The sequence below is a fragment of the Mixophyes fleayi genome, chromosome 2 (genome assembly GCF_038048845.1).
Source record: "Mixophyes fleayi isolate aMixFle1 chromosome 2, aMixFle1.hap1, whole genome shotgun sequence".
Classification (NCBI taxonomy): Eukaryota; Metazoa; Chordata; class Amphibia; order Anura; family Limnodynastidae; genus Mixophyes; species Mixophyes fleayi.
The window spans coordinates 299,032,224-299,045,451 of record NC_134403.1 but is presented as its reverse complement, the minus strand read 5'-3'; the positions used below and the strand labels follow the sequence as shown (position 1 = coordinate 299,045,451).

Here is a 13,228-nt window from a genome sequence, read left to right as displayed (position 1 = left end):
GGTGCTCTGTTATAGGATATTCTTTCCACATGATCAGATCCACCCATCAAAATAAATAATGTACTATGCACTAGACTACATAGACCTTAGAATTTGAATGCAAGCTATACATACTGAAATGCCTACATGCATAATATGAAAACATTAAGCTAATATATTTGATCACAACAATGTTTTGCATGTTGACATGTAACACACACTAGAATATATTATACATGCATTTATCTTAGACTATTGCTAATCAGCATATATCCTTTTAAAAGCATGCACACAAATAATATTTACCATAAAGCATAAGTTATTAAGAAAAACAGGTCATTAAATATCCAAGATGTGCTCAAAATAACAAAAATGTTTTTAATGTTCTGAAATAACTACATATGTATATATATATAATTATACACACACACATATATATATATATATATATATATATATATATATATATATATACATATATATATATATATATATATATATATATTATATTACACACACATACATACACAAATTAACTTTCTCTTTGGTTAAGTGTTTTGCCTATATTTAATTATAACTGTATTTCTTAAAATCACAGAGCTGTAAACTTACAACTGCACTCTCTTACTAGACATGGTTTTGAGTTAAGCCCACGCATATTTTAGCCTAAATCTTCATTGTATCACCAAGATAAAGACATTTCTGAAGACATGCTTCAAATTAATGTTTTTGCAATTCATTAACAATGTTTCCAACACAAACATCAAGTAAGAAAAAAAGAAAAACTAAAAAAAACAGATCGGTTTTATTTGTTGTTAATAAAAAAAATGGAGTTGCTTAATTTAACAACTACCACAAAAGCTATTGATTTATTCATACCAGTTCTCTGATTGTAAAAATTTTACTGCATCTTCAAATCCATCTTGAAAGATGGACTCCATTTTGGCTTGGCTTGGCGGAAACAATGCTTGACGGAGTCTTTCAAAATTGGCTGGTGATAACTGTGCAGAGGTTTAAAGGAGGACAGATAAATAATGATTATTATTATTTTTTGATTAGCCACTATTAGCTTTAAGAATCATTAAACAATTTACTATATTGTGGATTTTTAATTGAAGACTTAACAGTAATAGTTTACGCTGTGATTCATCTTCAGATGCAAGTCCCTTTGCATGCCACATCTTGTGTGCAATACCTCTGTGCATGCTCAGAAATGGACTATACGCCAATGAAAGCAATTGCATGCACTTTATGTCTGAATGCAAATGAACCTTATGAATGCCTATTACTTGAAGGACAGAACGGGGGAGGGAAGGGGCGGATGAACGTAGAAAATATAAAGTAAGGGCATGCCGACAGCGTGCCAATGCTGATGTGGCCAATTCAAGTTTGGAGTTCTCTTAAGTACATGTGTTTTTAGACTTAGCATTTGCACCAGATACAGGGCAGGTGCAAGTGCCGACTGATAGTGATAACTAACACAGCATAGTCTTTGTTTTAAAAACTACCCATATGCGTTCCACTAGCTAGCACAGAACATGTGTATGCAAGTAAGACAGACCATGAAAACTCAATGTATGTTCAGAATGCAATAAGAGCATTCTGATTTATGTATTTACTAAAAAAAAATAAAAAATTGACAAATATTTTTATTACTGATTATATTATGAGTTGTTCATTTACCAAAATATTTTCTTGCGCATACGTTCCAATTGGACTTTATATTGCACATACACCGATCAGCAGCAACATTAAATCCAATGGCAAGTGAAGTGAATAATATTGATGATCTTGTTACAATGGCACTTGCCTATGGGTGCAATATATTAACAGCAAGTGAACAGTCAGTTCTTGTGATGTGTTGGAAGCAGGAGGAAAAATGGGCAAGTGTAAGGATCTGAGTGACTTTGACAAGGGCCAAATTGTGATGGCTAGACTGGTTCAGGACATCCCCAAAGCAGCAGGGCTTGTGGGCTGCTTAACACCTACCAAAAATGGTCCAAGGAAGGAAAACTAGTGACAAAGTAATTGATGCATGTGCAGAGCGGAGGCTAGCCCTTCTGTTCCAATCGCACAGAACAGCTACTGTAGCACAAATTGCTGAAAAAGTTAATGCTGGCTATGATAGAAAGGTGTTAGAACACACAGTGCGTAGCCGCATGCACCTACATTCTGCATGTGAGCATCAGAACTCGACGATGGAGCAATAGAAGGTGGCACGATCTGAGAAATCACGTTTTCTTTTACATCATGTGGATGGCCGGATGTGTGTGCATCGTTTACCTGGGCAGGAGATGGAACCAAGATGCACCATGGTAAGAAGGCAAGCTGGCAGAAGTAGTGTGCTGTTCTGGGCAATGTTCTGCTGGGAAACCTGGCATTCATGTGAATGTTACTGTGACACGTACCACCTACCTAAAAATTGTTGCAAACCAAATACACCCTTTCATGACAACAGTATTCCCTGACAATAGTGGCCTCTTTCTGCAGTATGCACCTTGGTTCCAACACTGCAAAAATTGTTCACTAATGGTTTGAGGATCATGACAAAGAGTTCAAGGTGTTGACACTTGGTTCCCCAGATTTCAATCTGATTGAGCATCTGTGGAATGTGCTGGAAAAACAAGTCTGAGCCATGGAAGCCCCACCTTGCAATTTAAAGGATCTGCTGTTAATATCTTGGTGCAAGATACCACAGGACACCTTCAGAGCTCTTGTTGAGTCCATGCAATGATGGGTCAGTGGTTTTGGTGGCACGAGGGCGACTTACACAATATTAGGCAGGTGGTTTTAATGCTGTGGCTGACCGGTGTATGCATGTGCCTATCCTGCACTCAGTTCTGTCTGTCTACATACAGCAAGAAAGATTTAGCCAGAGCATATTTGTACCCAGATGTAAAAGGAAATCTTGATATCTGCTTGCATTTGAATAAGGTAGGAACGGCGGTCATGTTTCGTGCTTGTATTTAAATGTTATTTGCATGCAGGTTGCATCCGAAGGTGAATCAGGCCCTGTGTGTACTCTCAAGCTTTAATTAACGTCAATCCTATGAAACAACATTTTTTCATAAAAAACAAACAACTTTATTATTAAATTTATACAGATGAAGTTTTAAAGTTAACAAATATATGTATAATTGACTAAGATATTTGTCATCACAAGATGAAAAGGATTTGCCAGCCAGAATTCTCAATTTCTGAAACTGCAATATTTCAAAAATTGAAATTTCATCCAGAAACACTAACATTTTATCAACCTTGCCAGTGGCATTCTATGCAAATTAGGTTGGGCAACATTTTTAGCAGACATGGTAGTAATGTAAAACTTGAGATTGCTCCTGGCATCATAGTTTTAGGTAGACAATTGAAGAAGAAAATTATATATTTTTTTTGTAACATACAGTCTACAGGGGAAATATTATTTCACATTTTAAGATCAGGAATACTTTATAATAAATTTATTTTCAGAAACAAGCAAACAAAGACAATGTATTGCAGATTGCAGGATCATTACGCAACATGGCAACTAACTATATATTTTCTTTAATCAGTTTTGTGCTGGTTCAATTAATAAAATGAGGTATTAATTGTCCAGTATTAGGTTATAGGTATATTTTGTTAGAATAACTGAATATGTTTTAGTTATAAAAAGTGACATTTTTTTACATCAATATCCCATAAGATGACATTAAAACACACTAATTATACACTTGACAATAGGTAGCAGTTGCTATCAGTCATGTAACCCTCATTGATGATAGATGTGTCTGGTCTGTACCACTTTCTCTGAGCTCTCCAATGACATTTCATATACCCCTGCTCTGGCATATGTGATACTTGTGCATGCTGGCAGTGTGGGATCGGAGAAAATGGAAGAGACACATTTCACTCAGAATGAGGGCTAACTTCTATGTCTGGGGTCTAAAAGTCAGGTAGGTATATTGTGAAGTAGGGTAACAACACGGATGAATTTGTGCATTGGTTTAATATATTATCATATATGTCTGTGTGTCAGAGTGCAGCTTTAGTTTTGCTATGTGTAGGTTTCTTTGTTTTATATTTTAAAACTTGTGTATTAAAAAATCTGTTACTTCTAATATCCTTATAATTTACAATAGTGGATATGTAAACCCCCATATTGTACACAACATAATGTTTACAACAAACAAAAAATAATAGGGACTAAGATGTTCAGAATACTCTCGCCCATCCAGAACCTTTTAGACAGGTTTCAGCGGTTGGGTACGTTACACTGACTAACATATAACCGACAAGGAGTAGATAGACAAATAAACACTGATTAGTAAAACAGCAACATGCTTTAAATCTCCACTTACACTAACACATACAGATGAGAGTTCCGGACACACTGCTATGAATTCCGAACATTTAATATGGAGGCACATTAGTTTTATGTCAGAAAACAAACGGGCATTTAGACTAGTTAATTTAAAGCAGCAATGGGTGGACCTGACTTCTAATCCTACCCCTAACCCTATCCCTAACTGTAATGGTAATCCTAACCCTAATCCTAAACGTTAGCCTTACCCTAATCCTAAAATGAAATAGTGTATTTTGCATTGCTGCTTTAAATTAAGAACTGTTACTGTGGCTTTGTTTTCTGTAAAACTAAGTGCTTGCATACTGGATGTTCGGAATTTATAGCAGTCTGCATACCAGTCTGTTCAGAACTCTTATCTGTCTGTGTTACTGTAAGTGGATATTTAAAGCATGTCGCTGTTTTACTAATCAGTGTTTATTTGTCTATTTACTCCTTGTCGGTTATATGGTAATCGGAATTACGAGTACCACCGGGTTTCAGTGTTGGGTAACAGGTGTCCCACCAAGCCTTTACCTGCAGCCTCCAAATCCTACCTGCATTATTGTATGACTTTTTTTGTCATAGTTTGTAGCATATATTTAAAATGACTGCTAATATATTATTATAGATAGGTGTTTGTTTCTTTAATTAAATGTATTATTTTAACTTAGCATCTCTCTCTCTCAAAATGAAATCTAGTGGATGCTCTATCACACTGGTGTTTTGAATATCAAGACTACAGACATGGCCAAAAGTTTTGAGAATCAAATCTGAATACGGACATAGGTGTACGATATTTTGTGGGCACAGGCAGTACAAATTTGAGAACACAATCGTACAGTCAAGGCCAAAAGTTTTGAGAATGACACAAATATTATTTTTCACAAATTCTGCTGCCTCAGTTTTTATTAGAAATGCTAAGACTCGGTTCCCCGAGAACAGCAAATCCCCGAACTTAGCAGATCAGAGTACCGAGCCCTCGGTACTTTCGCACGCCCTCGGAATTAAAAACGAGCCAAAACATCATTGTTATGTCACAGAGGGACAGAGAAGGGATAGCACAGTTCTTGGCTGTCTCTAGTGTGGTTGGGCAGCGTCATAGGTAGAAAAGAAATAGGGGGAGTAGCAGTGTTCTTCAAAGTCTCCAGTGACATTCAGAAGAGCTCCATTGCTCCATTGCTAATTGTCATTGCTGAAACAGAAATAATCTATCTGGCAGGCTTGGTCTTGTAAATCTGCAGTCTTTGTTTGAAAGTGTATGAAAATAATATTATGACCTTGGAGGTGGTCAAAATTAACTGCAAATGACTTGAAATTAGTGTTATTGAGGTTAATAATAATGTAGGGGGGGGGAGCAAAAATATGTGATTTTAGCAAAAACAAATAGGGATTTTAGAAAACAAAACCAGGGTACAAAACCAAACCCAACAAACGTAAGGGAACAAAGACCAAAACCAGAATTTATTTTTCAATAAAAGCCTTTGACACTTATGAAATGCTTGTAATTTTACTTCCGTATACCATAGCAACATCTGACAAAAAGGTCTAAAAACACTGAAGCAGCAAACTATGTGAAAAACAATACTTGTGTCACTCTCAAAACTTTTTGCAATGACTGTACATTAGCCAACACAAAATTCTATTTAAATCTTTTACAATCTCCTTATACCCTTCCTAGTACTCCAATGTGTAGACCAGGCTGTCCGTGCATGCTGGGGCATGTAGTTAAGCAACATCTGGAGTATATTTTTAATAAATTACAGGCTTACATTCCCCCTTTATAATGCTATTATAAATGGTAATTAGCAGCAAAATTATTGACAGTAAATCATTTAAGCTGACAGCAGTATATATAAAAAAAAACATATTACCAGTACATCCTGCTTGGCAATATTAAAATATAGATCAACATGTCCTTTATCCTCTGGACAGATATCTTGTCGACCACAAAATGGGGATACTGTAATAGTTCGTCCGGTGGGCAGTATAGGAAGACCGTTTGTAAATCCCCCATCAAACCATTTCTGCAAAAAAAAATGTTTACATTTTGCAGGCATATTCTAATATATGGTTCTACAACATTTTTGTACCCCCTAAACCAAACTAGTTCAATAACTTTTTGATGAAAGCTAGGAAACCAAACCGTGACAAGACATATCCTGATACTAAATAGGTCACTCGTGCTTTCTTTGTAGTGCACAATTCAGTAAAACACCTATAGTAATCTATTCTTACCAATTCTATTATACTAGATATATCAAATTAAGAAAATGAACCAAGACTGCAGGGCTTTTGCCCTTTATTGATAAGGCATTGTGTAGGTTGAAATGGGTGTAACTTTTTTTGATTTCATAGTCCACACAAGATAATTCTATATTGTTTTTTGCCAGATTGAATATTTTTTTTTCTAGGTAGAACATTAGAAAAGCAATTTTTTATTTTATTGGCATTATATATGGAAATATATCTATATACATGAATGTACTGATGGGGAGTGCTGAAAGAAAGCACTTGTAATGTGGCTGCATCTGAATACATCTCATCATAACATTTATTGGAGTCAATGGGAAGAAGGCCCTATTTTAAGGCCTGTTACCCACTGGTGTTTTGTTTGCATCAAAACACACATGTGAACCAAATGTGAAATAAATATATATACACACACATGCTGATATACAGTTCTGTTAAGTGCGTATTGTCGCTAACCAATAACGATTGTCGAATCTCGATTTGTGTTTCCAACGCACAAAGATTTATTCTCTTAAAGTAGCAAAATATATTCAAGCGAAATAATAATAAGTACAGCCGTTACTTATCGCAGGCGCTGTGGATCCAGTGTACAGTCATTCAATCCTGAAGTCTGGGGACAAGATGTCTGAACACTAGATGAGAAGCTGCTGCTTATATGCACACAGGAATACAGTAAAACAATGAAGATGGTATAGCTTGCTTCTATTGGTCCAGGTTTCAGGAAGGTCCAAGGGGTTGTCAATCATTGGCTAGTTCATCCTAAAGAATCCAAAGGAGGGGGTCATCTCTCCAGGGGGTATACTCTGCTCTTCCCACCAAGATTCCTTAGTCTTAAGTAGTTCATAATTCCCTATCATTCATAACTTGTGTATGCACTCTGCGATTCCTTCGTAGAGTGAACCAAACAGTAGCAAATGTTAAGAGGTTTATTATGATACCACACATGATATGATTCCTTCAACCTGTTCCATATATTTTACTAATGTGCATATAACTTATAATATATAACACAAATACTACTATATTTCGACATAAATGACTATGTGTTGCAACTACCATTAATGTGTACTATTTTACAAGTATGTGTGTTTGTGCGAATGTATGTAAAAGGCTAAATACTGTTGCTGCCACGTGTTGCAGCTGCATACACCCTTTTACGCTGTAGCGTGCCCTTTTACGCCGTAGCGTACCGTACGCATCTTATCAGACAAAGACAACCAAGTTTGCTCGATTTTAATTGAAATGACTTTATCCAATTTGCTGACTTCGACAGTTCACATGCATCATATGTGCTGCAAAGCTTTTTTCATGCATTTACGAATATATCCAGAACACAAGCGGAATGAAGCATTTTCCTATTTATTTCAATAGTCCATTAATGTCAATGGGGTTCTCAGCATTTGTGCAGCATGAAGAAACCCCACTGAAATGAGTAGGAGAAGATCTGTACATTAAATCAAATCGTTCAACATATGCACCCTCCGATACTCAACTAATAATAACAGTAGCAGCGTAGACTGGTTCCCACTAAAATACGGGGTCAATGAGCTTATGGTTCAATTGATAGGGGGTAGGTGCAGAAAAACAACTGATCCCTGCCAAACACTCACTAAAAATTGGAGGGGCTCTTCCTGGCATCACTGGTCTGTCTGTACCAGGGAATGAGAAATATTAAGCCACCTGGAGTACCAACTTTGACACAGTAGTGATCACAGTGTCATGTTAAGGGCTCCAATGGTAATTTATGTAATCCATGGAAATGTCCTTAATTTGTAATTCACAGGAAATAAGAAAAGCCACAAAGACAAATGCCAACTGCCCCATTGAAAAATTACTGTGAATTGAAGGGGATTAGTTACTCCGTCAACCAACTCAGTGTCCCAAACTAGCTGTGATGTGATTGGCTGATGGTGAGGAAAGTCCCAGGAATTTACTGCTTTAATCAAACATAAATAGAAATTAATTGAATCACTATTAATCTTGGAAAACATTAGGCAAAAATGCTAGGAAACTCAATTAACCCGAATGGCCCAAAATAGGAAAAATACAGTACAATGCTGGTTACACCGCTTGTGACAACTCCTAGTTAATGCAAGCATGAACACAAATGGGTATGGACACATAAAAGAACATTTGCAAGTGTAGCATTTAAATGGCAGTGGGTAAAAGCACTAAAAAAAACCTGGTATTCTAAAATAGAATTCTATCTGCTAAAATTCCATTGTCTTGCTCACTTTTTCTCTTGCCCATTTATAGAAAGAAGAAAGTACTATGCTGAACAAACAGAAAAAAATCAATTTACAATCTAAATTCTGGTGTGTAGGAGCCGGCTGGTCATCCCTATGTCTGATTTGTAGTATTAGCTTGATATTTGAACTTGCATTGCTTTCTTCGCTACCATCATTTGGACAATTAAAACTGTGACCTAAGTTGCTCAAAATTTAAAACCGTGTCTCTGTCTTATTTCAGGTTATAATTACGTATCTTTAGGAGATGTTTGGCTATTACACATTACCAAGTTTTACAGGAGGCCTTTGAAAGACAATAAATATATTATAAGACAGACACAAAAATAATAGTTCTAGCATGGTAAGGTATTTTGACTTTTTAAACTGCCAAAATTGATGTTGAATCAGCCTCTCCCTCTATTTGCCTAGAATAGCACTGATTATTAAGCAGCTGTCAGCAAAAGAAAGCCAACATGATACATAATGGTACATAAAATGTAAACATTTCTGGAACAAATGGCTAGTATGATTTCTACTGTAAGTAGTTTTTACTTACTACAGAATAATAAATTGTTAGTTAACAGCTAATTTCAGTAGTAAAGTGATTCCCTAATTGTTCAAACATTTCATTGCTTGAGCTTTTACAGCTGTAGCAAGCATGCTCTGCTGATCATTATTTTGTGAATATTATGACATTTTAAGCTAGATTTAAAACTGAAAGCATATTATTCATGAACACATTAATGAGCACAATCAAAGGTCAGAGTCACTGAATTGATCATTACCTCTCCTTTATACTCTACAGCACTGATACCTGCATACACCGGCACAAAGCAACTTGCCAAAAGTACCTGCAAGAAAAATAAGAGAATTTGTAATGCTACCTTTAGCACAGTTAAAACAACAGGATGAAGGGAAATAAAAAAAAAAATCTAAAACCGCAGTTCAGTTCACATAAATTAAATGACCATAAACATGCTTTAAAAAGGAAATACATTAAAAAAATGTCATACAACTCTGTTTGAAACAAGTGCAGGAATTGTAGTTGGTGGAGATAAACCTCACCATCTCCTTGTTACATAAAAGACATGAAATAGTAATAGATGTGAAATTTAACAGTATTCCTTAAGTCTCTTTCTAGTCATTTCGCAGTACTTGTTAGAAGAAAGAAAGTCTTTCAGCTGCTAAGGCATAGAGGCAATTCTACATTTTCAAGTTAAGGCAGTGCCAAGAGACATTTAACTTTAATGCTTTGACTTGTCTGCACCCTGCTATTCTTTCCAAGAAATCACTGTGTTAATGGTTATAAAAGATGTCTACATGGCCACCTGCAATCATACAAGACCCTGATAGACTATAGTTTTTGGTCTTGAGGGGAGAACTATCGAGAATTTTTATAGACAATTCCAGAGAACTGAAAATTGCATTCTATAAGACAATACATTACAATTGTGAAGTGAAACAAAAAGACAGTTGTGCTTATCCTTAACACTGCATATCTGTGTATGGCTAGCAAAATGAAAACACAAGGTATCAGTTCATATTTTGATCAAAACATTTAAGCCTGCATACCAGTGTCAAGGGTATCTCATTGTATGCAGGTCCTACACTGACCTATATGAATTAAACACCATTAAAATGCAGTTAAAATCAGATGCACTCAGCACTCACTTCCTAGGTATAGGGGCTTACATCTAGCAAGGACTGGCTTGAGAGCCACACCCAAATGAGCCTTAACTAGGCTTGATGGACAGCTGCCAAGACAAAATAAGGTAATATTTTGAAACAAAAGTAGAGAAGAAATATGCCTGTGCTCGGTGTATCCCATATTATAAATGGTAGCAGCTGCATGGCAATATAAATGTTCATATATGTATACAAACACAGTAAAAAGAAAATATTGAAAATATTTACAACTACTATTATTGTTTTTTTTATTGCTATTATTTTTTTTTAGCAGAACCTATCAAATGTAGCCTAAACAAATCCCATGGGTGGTGTAGAGTAAGCCACTTAATAATGCAAAAACAAATACGCAGAGTAATCTATACAGTTTACTTTATTCTTGACAAACTTTCATCTGGTGTAGTTTTCCAGTTATCTTCCCAAGAGCCCTATTGCATAGGTCTCAATGACATGTTACTTTCCGTGAGTGCTAAAAAAACAAAAAACAACAACAATAGGTGGTTATGTTCCTAAATTATCTTTGGCTGATCAGAATGTGTATGCTGGAGTTGGAAGCAACTGTATCAGCAGTTAATGTCTTGTATGTTTCGCTTTAAAAATGAAAAAGCAGAAACAAGAGATAAAAACATGGATGTAGATATAGGAATTTAAAAAATCAATAAACTTGATATGTGTTTTACTCTGAAATTATAAATGATAGAATCCTACCTATTTCACACTAATGTGTGCATTAGTGAGCTAAAGCAATGAAATAACCAAAGTGTTTTTATATGCAAATATGTCCACCATGTTTTTATTGCTTTCAAGCATTTTCGCCATACAGAGAGAAGTATAATTGTACCAGATATATCCTGACGCAATAATCAATATCTTAGTACTTTTATTTCTCCATATCTACACACCATATAAGGGTATTAATTCATATTATTACTTAGGAGGTACTACAACAGTAATTCAATATTGGATATAAGTGGAAATGGGATAAGGCGCAAATAGGACGGGTTAGAATAACGGGTACCTCAATACCAATCAAATGCTTGAAAATGCTGAGATGTTGAGCTCATATGTCTAATATGTGAACATGTAACCTGAAACATGCAAGCATATGGTGTGTAATATAAGATGGTATACCCACAGTAACAGTGTAATAGGTCTTGATGGTTAAGTACTGCAACGTACTTCAAACCTCTCAATAACAAACAATCACTGAGGTACTAATAATCAGCTAAAACACATAACTGAGTTCAACAAATGCGATATAAAAACGACATAAAAATCATATTTAACATACGAATAGAATCAATAAGATGGTAATAATCACAATCTCAGCGTTGTGAATCCCAATGTTCCAGTACTATGATCATTTCAATATGATTCATAGTGTTTCAAAACCACCTTCAAAAGTGTCTTCTTTAATATTCAAAACTTCCTCTCCAATGATTCATATATGCGGGAGATAAGAAGAAAAAAACGATTCTCCAATGGTGTAATAATCCAATAACAATGTTTAATACCATACAGAAATAAAATCCACTTACATTTAGCAAGGGAAAACAGGTCTCATAAAGGTTTCTTTAGACACGCAGTCAGAATTATTTCTCGCTACTCCGTTGCGTGGTCAGATTCTTACTGACTTCCGGGTTGTGTTGTCACAGTAACCAAACTCGAGCTCCCATTGGATCCCTACGCGTTTCGTCATAGAGACTTCGTCAGGGGTGATCCAATGAGGGCCGAGCCACACAATATATAGAGTCTCGAGATGGAATTGTTAGCACTTACAATCCTGCTGGATCGTTAGTTATGTGATTTTAATAAGGGGTGTGTCATGAGTCCCTAGGAGTAAATGGACCTTATTGCAGATGAACTGTCTGAAGACCAGTCTTTATATAGCTAAATCTGCCTGTCTTGATTAGCGTAATCTGTATTGGGAAAGGGGAATCTAAAGATGGACATGTACTATAGAAATCTTCTATTGAGCACTTCACTCTATTGAAAAATTCATGATTGGCAATTCTCGTGGTTGTTATATAAAGTTAAACATATACCTATTTTAAAATTGATAAAAACACATCTTTTAAAACGGATTGGATAATCAAAACCTTATTCTTAATTCCCTTTTCTCAAGGTAATTAATAGATATATCTAATTTCTTTGTGAGCTACTGAGAATGAAATTTATTTCCAAAGGTTACCAACGTATCTGAAATCTCGATGAACAAAGTATGTATAAAATTTACAAAAAGGAGGTGAGTTCAAAGTCGGCATTTAGCCCGTGTGGGGTTAGAGTGCCTAAATTAAATATCCATTTGGCTTCTTCCTGATTCAATGATTTGTTAAAATCCCCTCCCCTCCAGTGTCTTTGGACCAGCTTTATTCCCAAGAATTTTAGTCCTGATGGATCTTGATGGTGTACTTGTTTGAAATGATTGGACAGATGGTGGGTTTCCAAACCAATAGTGATGTTTCTGATATGCTCATTTAATCTTGTCTTTAATTTCCTAAAGGTTCTACCTACATACTGTAGGCCACATGGACAGCTAATGAGGTAGATCACCCCTAGAGAATTACACGATATGTGTTCATTGATGTTATAGGATTTTGATGAGGTGTGTGATGTGAACTCCACTATCCCTTTGGTTCTAACCGGTTTTGTAAGGTTGCAGGCCTTGCAATTAAGGCAATGATAAAATCCTTTGTTTTGTTTTGTATTTTTCAACCAATTTGATGTATTGTTGATTGTCTTGGGTAAATGGCTGGATACCATT

General features: G+C 35.7%; 1 protein-coding gene across 2 annotated transcripts in view; it reads right to left on the bottom strand.

The window, feature by feature from the left end:
• Positions 1–470: 470 nt before the first annotated feature.
• The window catches only part of PNPLA4 (patatin like domain 4, phospholipase and triacylglycerol lipase), a 42,267-nt gene continuing 29,509 nt past the window's right edge, over positions 471–13,228 (bottom strand). For both annotated transcript variants that reach the window (XM_075196470.1, XM_075196469.1), the window contains exons 5-7: positions 9,564–9,629; positions 6,172–6,324; positions 471–980 (exon numbers count right to left, since the gene is read on the bottom strand). In XM_075196470.1, coding sequence (XP_075052571.1) covers positions 849–980; positions 6,172–6,324; positions 9,564–9,629 — 351 coding nt within the window. In that variant the 3' untranslated portion in view covers positions 471–848. The remainder of the gene's footprint in view (positions 981–6,171; positions 6,325–9,563; positions 9,630–13,228) is intronic.